Below are 18,756 nucleotides of genomic sequence, written 5' to 3'. Positions count from 1 at the left end.
TTAATAGGAAAAATTTTATTTAGGTGATTTTGCATTGAGTTTAAATAATATCAAATGAAAATAGATATAAATAACTAATAGATGGTCTAAATTGATTCAATCGTAAAGATCTAGAGCTTAAATTGATGCCATTATTAATTTTTGGCCAAATTATAACAAATACTCTAGAAGTTTGTTATTTGTTTAAAAAAAAATACCTCTATAATTTCAAAAGTTAAAATACTACTCATCAACTTTCATAAACATTTCAAAACTACCGTTAGTATAGAAATATTTTTGAATTTCAAATAGAAATTTCGACTTAGAACTGTTTGGCAATGACAATGATGTGATGAATCCAAAATTTCATCTTCGATCACTACCATACTATTTTATATCTCAATTTTCATCTAAAGTTCTAAAGAATTTAAATTCAAAAGGTACTTTTAAAACCATTATGAAAGTTCAATACTAATATTACAACTCTTAAAAATATATATGAATATTTTAAAAATAAATGTCAAAGTTGAAGGTATTTTTTATAATTGAACCTTATTTTTTTGTTTAGTTCTAATTGACACATTCAAAGTTTAGGATACAATATTTGCAAATATTTTTATTTCGCAACCTTGTAACGTATGAGCAACGTTTGGCGGCAATATTCAGTTCGACTTGACCAATTCCATTGCCGTACACACAAAATCATTTGTCCGAGCTCTATTCCGTGTCAAACCAACCATGACAATGGCCCTTCAGTCATGGATGAACAGATCTCCTCCTTTCAATTCAGCTTCAGTTCACCCAACCCATCAAATAATTTGTTCAAATTCAATTCCCTAGGCCGCCATTGAAACCCTTTTGAAGTTTTTCTAAGCTCGGCAATGGAAAGCCACACCGTCTTCTCAACCTTCATCTTCTTCCTCTCACTCTGTTTTGGGCTTCGAGCTTTCTCTGCCATGGCGGATGACGAGGCAGTTACAGTGAAGGTCGGGGTCGTTCTTAACTCCGATTCTTCGATTGGGAAAATGGGGTTTAGTTGTATGGAAATGGCTCTCTCTGATTTCTATGGATTTCATAGAAATTACAAGACCCGATTGGCCCTGTTCCCGAAAAATTCCATGGAAGACGTTATTGAAGCTACTGCTGCAGGTCTGAACCTAATCTCGTTAGTAACACGTTATGATTCTAGTTTTACCTGAAGTTTAATCTGTATTTCGTTTTGTTTAATAAAACCAAACAGCTATGGAGTTAATCAAGAAGGAAGAAGTGGAAGCCATTGTTGGGCCACAGGATTCAATCCAAGCAGCTTTCATGGCTGATCTTGGGAAAAAATCTCAGGTACCCATAATTTCATTCTCTGCTACAACCCCATCTCTAAATTTTCATTGGAACCCTTACTTTTTCCGAGCGACCCAAATCGATTCATCCCAAGCAAAACCCATTGCCGCCATTTTTGAAGCCTTTGAGTGGAGACAGGCGGTGCTCATTCACTCTGACGATGAATATGGGGAAGGGTTTTTGTCGTCCATGAGAGACGCTCTGAGAGAGATTAACACTCGAGTGGCTTACGAGACTGCGATTCCTCAATCTGCCTTTGATGATAGAATCGCTAAAGAGCTTTACAAATTGATGACTATGCAAACGAGGGTTTTCGTTGTTCATATGTCACCGGAGCTTGGTTCGCGTGTTTTCGCCATGGCTAAGGAGATTGGGATGATGGAGTCAGGTTATGCTTGGATTATAACTGATGGGATGAGTAATTTTCTCTCTCGGATTGATGATTCCTCCATGGAAGCCATGAGTGGAGCTTTAGGTGTGAGGACTTACATTCCCAGAACGGAAAAACTTGAAGGTTTTCAGATGCGATGGAGAAAGAAATTTGAAAAAGAATTTTCCGAACTGAATATATTTGGGTTACGAGCTTATGATGCTACTGTTGCTCTAGCTAAGGCTGTGGAGAAAGTTGGAACCACAGAGTTCATCTTTGAGAAGTCAAATGTTTCTGGCAAATCTACAGATCTTGACAATCTTGGGGTCTCTCGAAATGGTCCAATGTTATCTGAGGCATTGTCTAAAACACATTTCAAAGGGCTTGCAGGAGACTTCAGAATGGTTGAAGGGAAATTGAAATCATCAACTTATGAGATCATAAATATCAATCATGAAAAGAATATTACAGTGGTTGGATACTGGACGCCAGAAAATGGACTGTCACAAACCTTAGACTCCACGAAGATGAGTTCAAACACTTCTGTTTCTAATCTTAGCCGTATCATATGGCCAGGGGATGATCCCAATACTTTCAGTTTCCCAAAAGGTTGGGAGATTCCAACAAATGAAAAGAAGCTGAGAATAGGAATTCCAGTCAAATCTGGAGTCAGTAAGTTTGTTAGAGAGATAAGGGACCCAGTGACTGGCAGGCCAAAGAGAACAGGGTACAGCATCGATATCTTTGAAGCTGTGATCGACACAATGCCGTATGCTGTTTCATACGAATACATTCAGTTTGCAGATGCTGAAGGAGCAATGGCTGGTAGCTATGAGGACTTGGTCAAGCAAGTATACTTTGGGGTATGTATAGTCACTCCTCTTAATTATCCTGTATCTACTCTTTAGGCAGAATACCGTCCGCAACTGTAGCAATTCAACATTTAGATCCGAAAAACAATTTTTCTTGAATGGTTTTTCTTTTTGGTATAGGACTTCAAATTCTGATAAGGTTATCTTGATTGCAATTGTATAAAACAATCTTTACTTGTCTTTCGCTTGTTGTGTCTGTTGCATGCCCTCTGCAGATGAAGCTTGTGAGGGACCCTATGTTCTTAGCATGTTGCATTAGCTTTAACTTTGGATTCTTCTATCTCACTTAAGATAAGTAGATCTCTTAGAAAATGTCTTTGGTGTGCTTGAGTGTGATTTTGAAATAGTTAAAATTACTTTTGTCATATTCAAAATTACTCTCATACACCATTTTGAAGTAGTTAAATCACATTTTTCATATTCAAAATTACTCTCACACACCATTTTAATAATTCAATTTATGGGTCATTTGCCATTGAGTAGAGTTAAGTCTAGAGTTAATATATTGGAGGAAGATGGAGTTATGTAATAAATGTGCCAACTTCAATAATTACCATTGAAGTTGAATTGTTTACACCAACTTGGCCAAACGGCCCCGTTGATTTTATTCTTTCTAACACTACTTTCATACAATAAGCGTTGATTTTGAATGACTAAAAGGATGTTTAAGAATGACGTTGAACATCTTTAACTTGTGAGATTAATGGTGTTTCAACATAGGAGTATAGTAAGAAATCTCAAGTTCAAACTCTGAAAGAGAAGGTTGAGAATATATGCCATTGAAAAGGAAAATGATTTATCAAACTTCTCTATGAGTTGAAAAGGAAGTTGGCAAAACCATGTTCTGATGGGAACTAGTTTAGTTTATTGTGTTTGCTATTTCACATAAAAACTTCATATTCTTAATATTTACCACCATTTCTTGAACAGGTATATGATGCAGTCGTGGGAGATTTATCCATTAGAGAAAGCAGGTCCCTATATGTGGACTTCACATTGCCATACTCTGAATCTAGTGTATCTATGGTTGTGCTATTTCGAGATAACAAGAACAAAAAAGCTTGGCTTTTCTTGAAGCCTTTAACGTTGAACCTTTGGTTGACGAGTGCTTTCTTTTTTGCCTTTATTGGATTGGTCATCTGGATTCTCGAGCACAGAATCAATGAAGATTTCAGAGGCCCTCCCTCACACGAAATTGGGACAAGCTTTTGGTTTTCTTTCTCAACTATGGTTTATGCTCAAAGTAATCCGTCCTCCATGTAGCTTTGTTATGTCATTTGAATATCTTTTGCTAGATTGTTCATAGTTCACTAGTAAATTCTTTCTCTATGTAACAGGGGAGAAGGTGGAAAGCAACTTGGCTCGATTTGTGGTAGTAGTATGGCTGTTTGTGGTGCTCATATTGACTCAAAGTTACACAGCCAGTCTCACATCGCTACTAACAGTTCAAAAACTTGAGCCAACTTTCACTGATATGAACCAGCTGAAAGAGCAGAAGGTGAATGTTGGATACCCAAATGGTTCTTTTGTTCAAGCATTGCTGATAGCTGAAGGTTTTGATCCATCCAAGCTTGTAATTTATAACAATATGGCACATTGTGGTTCATTGTTCTTAAATGGGACCATAACTGCTGCCTTTGATGAAATCCCTTATCTCAAGGTTCTTACAACAACATATTGCACCAATTGCACTATCGTCGGTCCCACGATGAAATCCAATGGCTTTGGCTATGTAAGTGCGAAACTCTTCTATTGAAAAGCGAGATACGACTAAGTCATCAGTGTTGAATCATGTTAAATCAGACATGCAAGCTATTAATATCATTTGGATGGAAATGACATTACAAATTATATCACTACTGAACTTTAAAATCTTGAGCTGATAGGTTATCTGCACTGTTGATATTTATATATTGCAGGTTTTCCCCAAGGGGTCTCAACTCGGGCGTGATGTTTCGAAGGGAATACTTAATATAATGGAGAGTGGAGTTCTGCAAGAGATTGAAAACAAATGGTTTAAAGGCAACATCAGCAACCCTGACCCCAATAGCTTGATTTCCACCACACTTGGGCTTGAAAGCTTTTGGGGTTTGTTTCTTGTTACTGGAGCTGTATCTTCATCCGCTCTCATTGTAGCTCTGGCCAGTTTTCTCCATGAACACAAACACGTCTTGAAACTTTCCACTCTCTCAATGTGGAAAAGGTTTCTTCTTCTTTTGAAAATTTTCAATGAGAAAGACTTAACTTCACCGGCATTGAGAAAGAATCGTCAAGACGAAAACCCAGAAGTTAAAGATGTCAGATTCGAACCCCATCCCAGCCCATCCTGTGATTCAAGCTACAGAAATGGAGGACTTTCACCCTGTAACTTTGATGATTTTCATAGTGATCAGAGTGCAACTCCTCAGCCATCACCAAGCAGGTAATTTATTAGCTTACTGTCAAGTATTAGATGTTGATTTTGATAAATATGTATGAGATGATCAAATTTATTGTTAAAATCCTAGGTAGGTTTCCAATAATAGTTCATGTAAATAGGAAAAAGGTGTTTTTTCTTATTTGAGAATGGTTGAGGTGTGCATAAGCTACCCAAGTATTCACAATTGATCAAATTTAATAATAACAATTAAATCCTTACCATATTGACCCATGTTTATGTTTTTAACATATTTAGGATAATTTCAACGTTAACATTCTCAGTCAAAAACATATATTGTTCGTTTCTTTTGATGTTAAACTCTTCAATTCAATTTATGTCTTCTAAAAAAATCTCTTCTGTTTATGAAAATAACATTAAAAATATTGACATACCAATGTTATTAATGACAATGAAGAATATTGGATATTGCTATCCTATAGGAATATTGAAAATCAATAACTTATGGGGAAAAAACATAATTTTAGGCAGTCTGGTACAAATAATTAGAGATAGTAATGGGTAAGGGTGTGTGATACCATGTTTGTTATAACGTGGTTGGATAATATTATCATTTCTTGTTTCTTGTTTTATTTATCATTTTGCATACTAAATTATATTTAAACTATAAAATAAATAGAAAGAAGGGAAAAAAATACAAAAGAAAAAAAAGAGAGAAACAAAAAGAATTATCAAACAAGTATTTTTTTTTTCCATTTTTCTAATAATAAAAAAAATAATTATCAAATATTTTATTGTTTCTAGTTTTTACGGAACAAAAAACAAGAAACAAAAAAACAAAAAACAAGAAATAGAAACATCTATATCGATATTAATATTTTTCAAGCATCCTTTATACTTAAATGGACAAGGGTTGTCTACACCCTTATAAAAGTATGAGTTTTCTCTCCCCTCTCTTTAGTTAATTAAGCTTTATGTCGTAACTAGAGATGTCCAAAAAATCCATGGGATCGGGGTTCCGTGGGGACCTGTCATGAATGTGGCAAGAAATCCTTGAATACATAGAAAATGGGGAGGGAGTGGGGAATTTTTTTCCCCATTTGCAGTTCAGGGTCGAGGACGGGGAATATATTCTCTGACCCCAACCCCACCCCATGCCCCTAACCCGCCCTGACTATTAGATATAAATTACTTTAGTTCCTTAAATGTTGTAATATTTAAGATATGATGTTCTAATTGTTGAATTTTAATTTATAAAAACTACGAGAATGTAGCATTTTAATTATAACCTTTTAAATTGAACGTGTACTATTGTTTTTATTACCAAAATTGATAATATTTTATTTAAATGAAAGTTGTATCGGATATGTTTAAGGAATTTTTAAAAATATATATTTAATTGAAAAAAATGTTAGAAAAAAATGATGACGGGGAACTTTTACCATGGGGAACCAAATCCCCGCGAAATCCCTACGGGGAATCCTTGCCCCATTCCCACGGGGAAATTCAAGGGGATGGGAAATGGAATAGGGGGGCGGGGACGAGGACAGGGACGGAGAGGGCTTCCCCATCCCCGCCTTGCCCCGTGGACATCTCTAGTGGTAACCATGTGGTTCTTGGTTTTTGAAAATCAAGCTTATAAACATTCATTCCATCTCTAAATTTCTTGATTTGTTAGGTATGTTTTACCTATGTTTTTAAATCTGAAAACTAAAAAAATAGTTGTTATCTCTTTTACATAAAAAAGATACAATTCACAGTAAGAAATGGAGAAAAAATAGGTTAATTTTCAAAAATTAAAAACAAAAAATGAAATCCCTATTTAGTAATTATTTCATTTTTTATTTTTCATCTTTAGAAATTAAGCGTATATTCTCTCATTTTTCTTACAATGGTTTGCATCTTTCTAGATACAATGATTAAATTCTTAGCTAAAATCTAAAAACAAAAACAAGCTTTTAAGAATTACTTTTTTTATTTTTGAAAATTTGGCTTAGTTTTTAAAACCATAGGTATAAAATAGATAACAAACAAGAAATCTAAAGTTGGAAGGGAGTGTTTATAGGCTTACATTTCAAAAACTAAAAATCGAAAGCTAAGGTCTCGTTTGGGTAACCATTTCGTTTTTTTTATTTTGGTTTTTGAAAATTAAGCTTATTTCCTCCTCATTTTTCTTAACATGATTTGCATTTTTTTTAAGTACAATGGTTGAATTCTTAACTAAATTTAAGAAATAAAAGCAAGTTTTTAAAAACTACTTTCTTTTTGCTTTTGAGATTTTATCTTGGTTTTTTAAACCATTGGGAAAAGTAGATAATAAAGGAAGAAATTTAGAGGTGCAAAAAGTGTCTATAGGCTTAATTAATTAAAAAACAAAAACAAAAAAATGGTTACCAAATGGGACCGGAATGATCAAATAGGATTTTATCTCATTAATTGATATTTATTTACAACATCTAATATAATTTATTACTTAGATAGTATAATTAGTAACATTTTGATTAAAATAATACTTAGTTTAGATTTGCTAAAATTGTTGATTAATTAGTGTACAATATCTTCAATATATTAAGGTAAAGTAAAAATTGTTATGCTAGATATTTGTGTAAAGCATGTGTAAAATTTTCGTACTATATAGTCCGAATCCTTCATTACTAATAAAGGTCTCGAAGTTTCTCACTTTTCAACTACCATTGCAAATGTCACGTGTTGGTGTTGAGAATTCTAATCAAAAGTTTATAGTGAGTAATAGTTTTAAAAATTAAAAATAGTCTTATTTTCATTATTGTTATCTCACTATTTACGAATTTATGACTTATGATCACATTAATTATATGAAAACTTACATATATTTCAAATTAGAGAATTCGAGAAATTCGAAAAAATCCCATCTATTAATACCATGAAATAATTAAAGATGATACAAGTTTTCTTTTGATTAATAATTGAAGATAAACTTTAGGAGTCTACTAATAATTAAAATAGTCAAAGAAGACATTCATTGGGGCCAAAAATTCAAAGTCAAAAGGCACACACACCACAAATTTGATTGGTAAAACCAAAGTCTACACCTATAAATAGTAGTTTGCTAGCTAAATCTTGAACAACTTGTTAGTCAAATTTGGGATAAGTGCTCAAATAGTCAACGCAAAGTCAAACTTCACTTTAGTGTATTTAATATTAATATAGTTTAAACCACTTTGAAACCAACTATTCCTAAAATGAATATAGTATGATCAAAACTAGAAAGTTCGAGATTTTAGTTTGAGTTAAATTATAATTAAACTCAAAACTTAAAGATCAAAAGTGTAACGTTAATCGAGGAATCAAAAGAGATTTTTCTTTTGCTTTCTAAATTTTTTTAAATAGTAAGTTATAGAAAGTTAAACACGTGCAATGTTTGTTTGGAAGGTAGGTTTAAGGGTAAGTTTGAAAATTTGTGTAATATATATGTTTCATGAATCTAGATTTATGTAGTCTTATCCTATTAAATAAATGAATTTATGGCCTTATAATGAGAAAAACTTATATTATCAAATACAAGTTCAAATTCTTATTCTCTTAATTACGAAAATCCAACTTGTAATTCAAATACTTTGATTGAGTGAACATCATACCGACATATATAGAAAGAATTTATTCACCTACCACAAGAAACTGTTAACATGTACAATGGATCAAGATCTTTAAACATGTGTATATTTGAAAGAAAGGGAAAAAAATATCAAAGTCGATGAAAATATCGAAATCTTAATTTTACCAAAATATTGATGAAAATATCGATAAAATATTAATTTTGATGGATATTTCTGTAAAATAATAAAAACAAAAAATTTCAAAAATAAATCTAAATTAGTAACTAAACAATTTTATGATGGTTAAAAACCAATTTTAGTACCTAAACTTTTATAGATGTAACAATTACTCTCTTTGGTAATCATTTGGTTTTTTGTTTTTGTTTTTGAAAAATAAGCTTATTTCATTAACATTTCTTACAATGATTTGCATATTTCTTAAGTATAATGGTCAAATCCTTAGCTAAATTCAAAAAATAAAAATAACATTTTAAAAGCTACTTTTTTTTAGTTCTCAGAACTTGGCTTGGTTTTTTAAACTATTGGTGAAAAGTAGATAATAAATAAAGAAATGTGCATGTGGAAGTAGTGTTCATAAGCTTAATTTTCAAAAACAAAAACAAAAAACAAAATAGTTACCAAATGGGACCTTAATCTCTAAATTTTGGTTTGTAATAATTTAGTCTTTGTACTTTTAATTTTGTAATAATTTAGTCCTTGAATTTTATTATATAATAGTTTAGTCTTTATACTTTAAAATTTGTAATGATTTAATCCTTATTGTAAAAATTAATTTTAAGCTTTAATGAAATTTCATGTATAAGTAAACCAATAAACTAATTGGAGACTCAATACTTTGGCAAAATACAAAAGCTACATCCTAAAATATTGAAAATTGACATCTAATTTTAATGAATTTTTTTATGCTATGGATTACATTGTTACAACTTTGAAAATAAAGGACTAAATTGTACATACTAAAATTCAAGAACTAAATTGTTATAAAATTTAAAATACAATGACTAAATCATTACAAGAAACTAAATTATTACTTCTAAGAAAATTTAGAGACTAAAAGTGATTTTTAAACATGTTAATATGTCTATTACATATATTACATTTACATTTAATGACAATTTTTTTTCTTGCTTTTTTTTTTTATGTTTTGTAAATTCTTTACAATATAAAATAAATATCAAATCATACCTCATGTCGATATCAACCCTGAAAACGTAGTTTTAATACTATACAGATTAGCTTCTAACTATTAACGAGAAGGTTATTAAGAAGGTGGAACGATTCACGTAAGAACATTCTATATATACGAAACTACCTTTTGAAAAGAAACTTGTTAGGGACAACAATTCTTTACACATCTCCATAACTGTATGACATTATCAACTGTAAACATAACTCTATAACTTTATTTCTAGTTTCACTCATAAGACTTGATTCATATGGATAAAAAAAAATGAATTCATATAAATGTATATGATATGGAATAAGAATTTAAAAAATTTGAAAATGATATTGTTGTGGACAAAGGGGTGAGAGCACATTATGAAGATGGGAATTGTGGACCAAAAAAGAGGAAAGTCTATGTATGATTCAACTCTTCCGGCTAGAGAATATCACATCAAACTATCAAAGTTTTAAACACATTGAATTCTGATCCCATTCCTTTTTTTTTTTTCTCTTTTTTTTCATTAATAAAAATTGAGAAGATAAGAAGAACGGATAAGATAAACTCATGTTCTAGAAACCATTTCGTTTATTATTTTTTGTCTTTGAAATTTATGTTATTTTTCTCTCAATTTCTCTTATTCTTTTATTATCTATTTTAAAGAAATATTTAAATTTCTCGTCAAATTCCAAAAGTAAAAACAAGAATTTGATTTTCTCTTCCATATTCAAAATTTAACTTGTCTTTTAAAACGTTAACAGAAAATGAATAAATAAATATATAGAAACAGGTCGAAGTAATGTTTATAAGTCTAATTTTCAAGAATAAAAAATTTAAAAGAAAATGATTATCAAGTGATATCATATTTCAACATAGTTTTATCTCGACCTTATAAAATTTTAAAACGTCCAATTTAATCATATGCTTTTCTTTGTAATGTTTTTGAGTGTTTTATATACTTGTATACATCTCGAATTACGATAATTATTTTGTTATAAATACTATTTTCACCCGTAAGTTCTTGTATGCATCTCAACTGTAAGATATATATATATATATATGATGTCTCATTTGATAATTATTTTATTTTGTATTTTTATTTTTAAAAATTATGTCTAATTTCTCACAATTGTTTTATTATAGTCTTCATCTTTCTTAAATAAAGATTTACATTCTTCACATGAATTTTGAGAACACTCCTAAAAAGAAATAAAAAACCATTAGGTGGAAGTGATATTTACAGGCTTAAATTTCAAACCAAAAACTAAAAATCGAGTATTATCAAACAAAACTATAGTTTAAAAAAAAGTCTTTATTTTTAAATTTTGATTAAAAATCCAAGTTTTTCTTAAAGATGGGTAAAAACTAAAAAAAAAAAAAAAGGAAAAAATAGGCATAATTTTTTTTAAAAATAATAAGTATAGCCAAACTCCATACAATAACTATTTGATTTTTGATTTTTGATTTTTTTAAAAATTAAACCTATAAACACCCTTTCCATTTATTACTTTCTATTTTTTATTATCAAAATTTTAGAAGTATTTTCGAAATCAAAACCAAAATTTGAAAACTAAAAAGTAATTTTAGAAAACTTATTTTTATTTTAAGAATTAGCCAAGAAATCAAGTATCTACACATAAATTATGAAAATTATGAATAAAAAATCGTGAAATCAAAACCAAATAATTATCAAACCGACTCTAAAAAAATCAATATCTAAAACTAAATCCAACAAAACTTGTAGAAATACAATGGATAAATCAACCATCTTTTCCCTTTTTTTTTCCCCTTCTTATTCTCCTTTTGTTTTTTGTTTATTTATTTTTTTGTTTTTAAAAAAACAAAGAAACATTGCTTTTAGCTTTTACAACCCTTCACCATCAAAAATGAATGCCAACACCACTTATCACCTTATCTGTCCCATTCTGATTCGTCACCCATTGCCACCTTATTTGGTACTACCATTTATCCAAACTTCTCATTAATGACATTATTTTTGGGACCATTTCACATAAATTTAAACTCTATCCTTAATTTTTGTCTTCATTCTCTTTTTACATCCTTTCAATGTAATATTGACAACATTTTTACACTCCTTAATTTACATAAACATAGCATACTATAACTCTTACCTTTCTCACAACTATCAAATCATCCTTCAAACATGACCCATGTAATGATCAACACAAAATTTGTATCAATTATCATACTCTATCTTTCACTTTCATATATTTGTCTTTTACTAGATTAGGTAAACTATATTTACTATACGGGTACTTTTAAACCACTTTTTGAAATAACCACCTACCCCAAAAAAAACAAGGATAAGACTAAAGAAGAAATTTTTAGAATAATGAAAACATAAAACACACTCTGTCTTCCCCCTTCCACCACCCCCACAAATAATGTTGGTATAAAAATGTGAATATAGAAAAAAGACTTGCAATGAAAAAAATATTAAAGATTTTAACATAATCTCATTACATCTAAAATCCCATCATCTCTTCACAGCCAAAATATGTATAATGTAACCAAGCTTTGGATCTATCTGATAATGATGGCCATTAAAAATATTAACAAATTCTATTTTTTTCCCCTCTCCATATTCCCTCATTCATACAAGTTCAAAACACATCAAATTAAAATTAAACAAAAAAAAAAAAAAAAAAGACAAGAACACACAAGAACAAGAAAATTTCTTTTACCTATAGAATTATCTAATGGATGTGGTTGGTCTTGTAATGTGTCTGTGCCACCTTCTTCTTCTTCCTTCTCTAATCTGATCACGGACAAAAGCTTAATTCCATCAACAATGGTGGATTTTTCTTCTCTGTTTTTCATCTCTGTTTACTGATAACTTGACCCTGGTGTGAAAATAGCAAGATCAGGCCACCCATTACTCCCGCCACCAGTCCAACAATTAGAATCTCCATTTTGAAGAACACCCAAATAATTCTCCGGCACGGTGGTGCTCTGTTCCTCCGCCGCAGATTTCCTGCCAGACCCAGAAAAGTCACCCAATTCCACCATTTTCATCTCCGATTGATTCGGATCAACACCCTCCAAAAGATTCCCAAATTGCCCATTTGACGCCAGCAATGAACTGAAGCTCCCCGCAATATCCAGCCCACCACCGTAACCCCGGATCGGGTTATGATCCGGCACCGTGATCGGATTCGGATTCGTCAAAGAAGGCGAAGACGAGGAAGACGGCGGGCGTTTGACGGTGGCAGCCACCGCACGCTTGGAGTTTTTCCGGGTGCCACCACCGACGGGGATGTTGCGAAGAGCGCCGCCTTTAGTCCAGTACCGACGGCAATTCTTACAAAAGTGACGAGGCTGAGAAAGATTATAGTTATTGTAATAGCAAAATTTTGTGTTCGTAGAATCACAACGAGGACATTTAAGTTGCTCTTGTTCTGGAAATTGGGGTTTAATCGGCTGAAACGTTGATGGGTCTTGCATTGTTTTGAATAACCCAAAAAAGTTTTTAAGAAACAGAGCCCAAATTCAAAATTTTCCCGAGAAAATTAATTTTTTGTTTTCTGAGAAAATTGGGTTCAATATTCAATAAGAAGTTTCGGTGATCTAAGATGGGGAATTGAAAAAGGGTTTGGAGATTTTGAAGACAAAAAAGGGTTTTTTTGTTGTAAGACTAAAACAGAGTAAATAAACAAACGAGAAAAGTTAAAGGAAAAAGCTTCAAGCGGTAGCTTTCATGACTTCTAAAAAGCAAATCAATCGAAAAACATGAAATCTTACAGAAGAAAAGCACAAAAATCTCAACTGGTTCTTTTCTATTTCTCTTTTCTTGATTGGATGTCGGAAAAAGGGAGAGTTGCCGGCGACGGGAGCTTTTCCGGCGAAGAGGTAATTTGTTGAGATATACGCGTGAAAGAGACGACCAGTCGACATATATAAAGAGATGAAGAGTTTGAAGATTTTCCTTTTCTTTTTTGTTTTTTTTTTATTGACTCTCTCTCTCTCTCTCTCTCTAAACTTGTTTCTTCTAGGCAGTCCAACTGACTGCCATAATTTATTAAAAAGTAATCAAAGAAGGGGTTCTTCCATTAAAAAAAATGCGAAAAATTAGAGAATGTTTGGTAGAGAATTCATATTCAGGTTTATATTTTTGGTTTCATTGTGTTTAATAAATATATGTTTGACTGATAATTCGAATTTTATTTATAAAAATTCTATAAATAATATTTTAATATTTTTATTATATCTAAATTTTTAATTTTTAATTTTAAAATATAAAATTATATTAAATAAATATAAAACTATTTTAAAAATATAATATATCATGTTATAAACTCAATTCAATTTTTTTTTAAAAAAATATACATGATATAATAATTATAAATTATATATTACTACAATATAATAATTATATAATTTTTTAAAAACATAAATCACATTCATAAATTAACTGGTAAATATTAATGGATAACTACAACTAGTTTTATGATTTATAAATGTATAGTATCAAACACATCTTAAATAATTCTTTAAATTAGAATTCAATTTTCGAATCTGCTATCAAACATACCTCTCAAAATAAGAAATACAATTCTGTTTTCATTGAATCAATTGTCTTCTGATTTATCTTTTCAAATTCTCAGTCAAACAAATCCTTAACTTTTTAGTCGCTTCGAGTTCGGAAGAATATGTACATTTTGTCCATGATTTTTCTAGAATAAGTTTATTTGGTCTCTAAAATTTTAAAATATACTTTTTTAGTTTCTAAAATTTTAAAAATAGGTTTAAAAAGTCAATGTTGTAATTTTTGTTATTATTTTAAATTATAAAATTAATTTTGTAAAAAGTTACCTCCTCTTTAAATTTTTTAAAGGCATATTTTTGTAATTCAAAATTTCATATAATTATATAAAATGAAAATAAAAAAATTGTTTAGGGACATTTTAAATCTATTCTTAAAAACGTTGAGACTAAAATATTACATTTTGAAAACTAAAAGACCAAATACACTTCTTCTACAAAATCTAGAGACTAAAAATAAATGCTTTTAAAATTCAAGGACCAAATACTACCATTTTTTGAAACTCGAGAACTAAAAAAGATAATTGATACTCCTTCCTTGGTTAGAATAGATAATGTAAGTTGACTTAAGCTCATGCATAGATTTAGAACTTATTATATCGACATATAAGGGGATATTTGGCCCACCAACTTCATAAGTTTAAATAACTCAATTTTACCAACTTCAATAATGAACATTTATCAAAATGTGAAGTTACATTTATGTAGGAACTTCATCGTTCCCTTCTACTCTCATTTGCATATTTGTAGAGGAACTTCAATTAAATAACTCTACACCCGAAACACAGATATCCTACCTCCAGTATATTGACTCCAGAATTCAAGATTCTACTCAATGACTCAAACACCCCTACGTGAACAATTTAAACCCTTTAATCAATTTTATAATTATTTTCACTTTAATTTATTTTAAATCAATTTAAAACAACCTAAATAAAATTGTTCTTCTCCTAAAATAGTAGTCGCATAATTTTTCTTAGATAACTATAGAAAAATATAAAAATACTACTCATCTTAACGAAACCAACTACTATCAATTTGATTATACTATTACTCTTTAATATTTTGCAAATTCCTATATTGAAAAAAGTCGCATTAAATTTTCATCGACATATCAATAATTCCACGCTTCTATGGGTTCGACATCAATATGAAGGATTCAATATTTCTATTATATCGTAGAGAAATTCAATAAACATAAATAATAAGCAACAAAATATTACTAATGTAAACATAATAAAATAATAGACATGTTAATTTGTTTAAAAATCATAAAATGTTAATTTACTAATTTGAATTTTTGGAATTCTTAATAATTTTTCAAAAAATATCTACCAACGACATTTTATCGATATTTCTATCGAAATTTTCGTAAAATTAAGACCTTGATATTTCTGTCGTCTTCAACATTTTAAACCTCGTGTTATACATTATAATATTGACAGTTTTAAAATATATATTAACAAATTGTCCAAATTAATTAATTTAGAAAGGTAATTTGAATTGGCACCAACCAGTATAGTGATCTGAGTTGCTTTTTTTCCCCTTTTTCTTTTTATTGATTTTTTTTTTTTTGGAAATTAAGACATTATAAAATAACATAGGAACATGACTCACTACTTAAGGTTTGTGTTGGAGAGAGAACAAGAAAACGAAAAATGTTTAATTTTTTTATTCCAAAATCTTGATGAGATCTTCCATTCATGGAAGACTTTATCAAATATCAAACCGACCTAATGCCACTTTTCACCCATTCCCACCATAAAGAAAAACGTTTTATGCTTTTGCTTTTAACCCTTTTTTTTTTTACTTTACTTTAAATTTTATTTTTTTGAAATACATATCAATTTCTTATATCAATGTTTTAATTGGTCGAACATGTATATTTAAGTAAACCTTATCATAATATAAACAATTACGTAATGATACAGAATAGTAGATTAAGTATGGTTCACATATTGATATAATTAAATTTGTCGTTAAACTTTTGAGTTGATTAGTTATTTAACATGATAAGGTTCTTTGCTCAAACTAATCATGATAAAAAATTCAAAATCAAAATTATTAGAATAGAAAAATTAATTAAAATATAACAACAATAATATGTGTATATAAATTTCATTAGAACTCCTGATTAAATAATTTTACTCTTAAAAATAGACTTTCTAAATTCGAATTAAGTAATTCTACACTTAATACATATTATTTAACTCTCTAAATTAAATAATTTAAGGCTTAAAATTTTAAGTAAAAGTTTTTGACAAATATTCTAATACTTTTAGAAAATAGTGATGACAATGGTCTACAAATTTCAAATGGTGGGGAATAAATATCTTCACAGTGACCTCTTTAGCTTTTAATTAATTAATAAAAGATAAGATAATATATAAAGATAAATAGAGAGAAAAAGAAAGAGAGAATTTTTTTAAAAGATTTTTGTTTTATCGGCAAATAAAAATCATGGGTTGACTTATTTTGAATGTGTTATAAATTATGAGAAAAATATCAACTTATTTCCCTAAATTTTGAGAGTTGTATCATTTTAAACCCCAAACTAAGAATTGTATTAAGTTAGATCTTAAACTTCGAGAATTGTATAAATTTAAACCCGAACTTTTAGGGTTGTATCAATTTAAACCCAAAACTAATAATTGTATCAATTTAAACCCAAAACTTTTATAAGTGTATCAATTTAAATCTCTAACCTTCATAAATATATCAATTTAAATCCTTAACTTTCATAAGTGTATCCAAATAAAACATAATTAAAGATTTAAATTGATACAATTATGAAGGATTTAAATTGATACACTTATAATAATTCAGAATTTAAATTGATATAATTATTAGTTTATGGTTTAAATTAATTGATACAATTATTAATTTAGGATTTAATTTGATACAACACCCAAAGTGTATAATTCCATATTCTCCCTAATTCATGAGAAGACGAGGGGTGGCAGCTTAGGAAGTGAAGCCGAAGAAGTCGAAGATGGTCGGCTGGGGCTAGAGAGCCGCGGAGTGGGAACATTTGTGTGAAGGGAACGTAAGTACCACCGGTGGAGGTATCATTTGAATATCACTGTCAGAATCAATACCGTCCAATGTTTTGAGTGAGAAGATCTGGACCGTTGAAGTGTCAAACAAAACGAGATATGAGAATCGTGGCGTTAAGATACCGTCACCGTCGAATGAGAACGGTACCACGTGTTTGAACCCCACATCATGACGAGGCATCAATTGGTTGATTGACAGCTCAGCTTTCCAACATGGATATTATTCTACCACGTGGCTTTTTAATTATTATGTTTTGAATGTCTAAAATTGATTTGGTTAGCCGTATAATTTACTCAAAATATCTATGCTTCATTCCATTCTAAAATTCTGACGACATGAATGATTCACTTGATGTAAATAAAAAATTTTAAAATTTTTGATTCAATACAATCAATTATTATTATATTTTAAAAAAGATTATTTATAATTTTAAATATTAAAATTGTATCAATTAAAATCTCAAATTAATAACTAAATCCATCACGATTGTTTGTTAGAAAAATTACCAGAAATTATCTAAATAAAATTATCATGTAATTGTTAAGTAGAGAAAAGTGATGGAGATGAGTAGATGAAAACCCCTTCAATTTTTACAAAAAAAATTTAAAAATTTTTTTAAAAAAAAATCTCAAACCGTGTTAGGTTAAAATTTGAGAAATTGTGCTTGGTTTCTGCAATCATGAGACCCAAAATGGAATACGTTACAAAGAATTTGGGATTTGAAACTTTGTCAATTAAGAGTTTAGAAGAGGGATTCTATAAAATTTTGGACCAATATGCCCCTGGGTATTTCTGTGACAACTATTACCTCTTACTACAAGTTACACTTCCTTCTTTCAACAACCTGAAGTTTATACAAGGCAGGTTAAAAAGGCAAGACTACATAATATTTATGGAATTACAAAATCGAAGTTCCACAAACCTCCTAATCCTAGTAGTATATGTTATATGATATTATTAAATTTACCTTCACCTATGGATTTAAGTTTTTAGGTCAATCCGTGATTTAAGATGGTATCAGAGCAAGTGGTCCAAAAGGTCCTCTGTTCAATCTCCTGCAATGTTGTTTTTGTTGGTGAACTGAATACACTAACAAATTGATTACACCTCAACTAGAAACAATTATGTAGTATTCAAACGCAAATTTAAGCTAGATGATGTAATAAGGCTTAGATATGAGAACAACCAAAGACTTGAAAGAACCTCTAAATCTTTGGAGACTCCAAAACGTAGTTGAGACACGTTTTTGATAAGCACTGTCCAGAAGACAATTATTCACTCTGCAGGCAAACTACAACAATCGTCTCAGCATGATACAACGACTAACTTTGGTAGAACTGCAACCTCGAACTACTCGGATCTAGTAGAACTCTTGGATACTTGCTCTCAACTCAACTCAAGAACAAAAGAAAAAAAAAATAAAAGAGAGAACTCTTCATTTT

General features: G+C 30.0%; 2 protein-coding genes across 3 annotated transcripts; one reads left to right on the top strand and one right to left on the bottom strand.

Annotated features, from left to right (window-relative positions):
* The first annotated feature begins 619 nt into the window (after window positions 1-619).
* Window positions 620-5,201, top strand: LOC150030174 (glutamate receptor 2.7-like). Its single transcript, XM_090309982.1, has 5 exons — window positions 620-1,128; window positions 1,220-2,550; window positions 3,490-3,802; window positions 3,897-4,291; window positions 4,479-5,201. Exons 1-5 carry the CDS (start codon window positions 861-863, stop codon window positions 4,983-4,985), a joined length of 2,814 nt encoding a protein of 937 aa, XP_090166108.1. The 5' UTR covers window positions 620-860; the 3' UTR covers window positions 4,986-5,201.
* A 6,933-nt stretch (window positions 5,202-12,134) lies between these two features.
* LOC120085918 (dof zinc finger protein DOF1.7-like) lies at window positions 12,135-13,766 on the bottom strand. 2 transcript variants are annotated; one of them, XM_039042617.2, is made up of 2 exons: window positions 13,457-13,717; window positions 12,135-13,033 (listed from the first exon to the last, which is right to left on the bottom strand). In XM_039042617.2, exons 1-2 carry the CDS (start codon window positions 13,607-13,609, stop codon window positions 12,542-12,544), a joined length of 645 nt encoding a protein of 214 aa, XP_038898545.1. In that variant the 5' UTR covers window positions 13,610-13,717; the 3' UTR covers window positions 12,135-12,541. The 2 variants fall into 2 exon arrangements, with proteins under 2 accessions (XP_038898545.1, XP_090166107.1); XM_090309981.1 differs by having other exon boundaries at window positions 12,135-13,766.
* Window positions 13,767-18,756: the final 4,990 nt, after the last annotated feature.

Source organism: Benincasa hispida, unplaced genomic scaffold, assembly GCF_027475165.1.
Source record: "Benincasa hispida cultivar pf3 unplaced genomic scaffold, pf3_genome.v1.1 HicScf494, whole genome shotgun sequence".
NCBI classification, from domain to species: Eukaryota; Viridiplantae; Streptophyta; class Magnoliopsida; order Cucurbitales; family Cucurbitaceae; genus Benincasa; species Benincasa hispida.
The sequence above is the reverse complement of the archived record's forward strand: the minus strand, read 5'-3'. Positions and strand labels throughout refer to the sequence as shown.

Bases quoted from the DNA above. Each gene is read 5' to 3' on its own strand.
- LOC150030174 (XM_090309982.1), top strand. From the start codon at position 861: ATGGAAAGCCACACCGTCTTCTCAACCTTCATCTTCTTCCTCTCACTC. The intron at 2,551-3,489 runs GTATGTATAGTC...TTTCTTGAACAG, and splicing joins TCAAGCAAGTATACTTTGGG to GTATATGATGCAGTCGTGGG. The intron at 4,292-4,478 runs GTAAGTGCGAAA...TATATATTGCAG, and splicing joins AATCCAATGGCTTTGGCTAT to GTTTTCCCCAAGGGGTCTCA.
- LOC120085918 (XM_039042617.2), bottom strand. From the start codon at position 13,609: ATGTCGACTGGTCGTCTCTTTCACGCGTATATCTCAACAAATTACCTC. The intron at 13,034-13,456 runs GTAAGATTTCAT...AATCTTTCTCAG, and splicing joins GATTTTTGTGCTTTTCTTCT to CCTCGTCACTTTTGTAAGAA.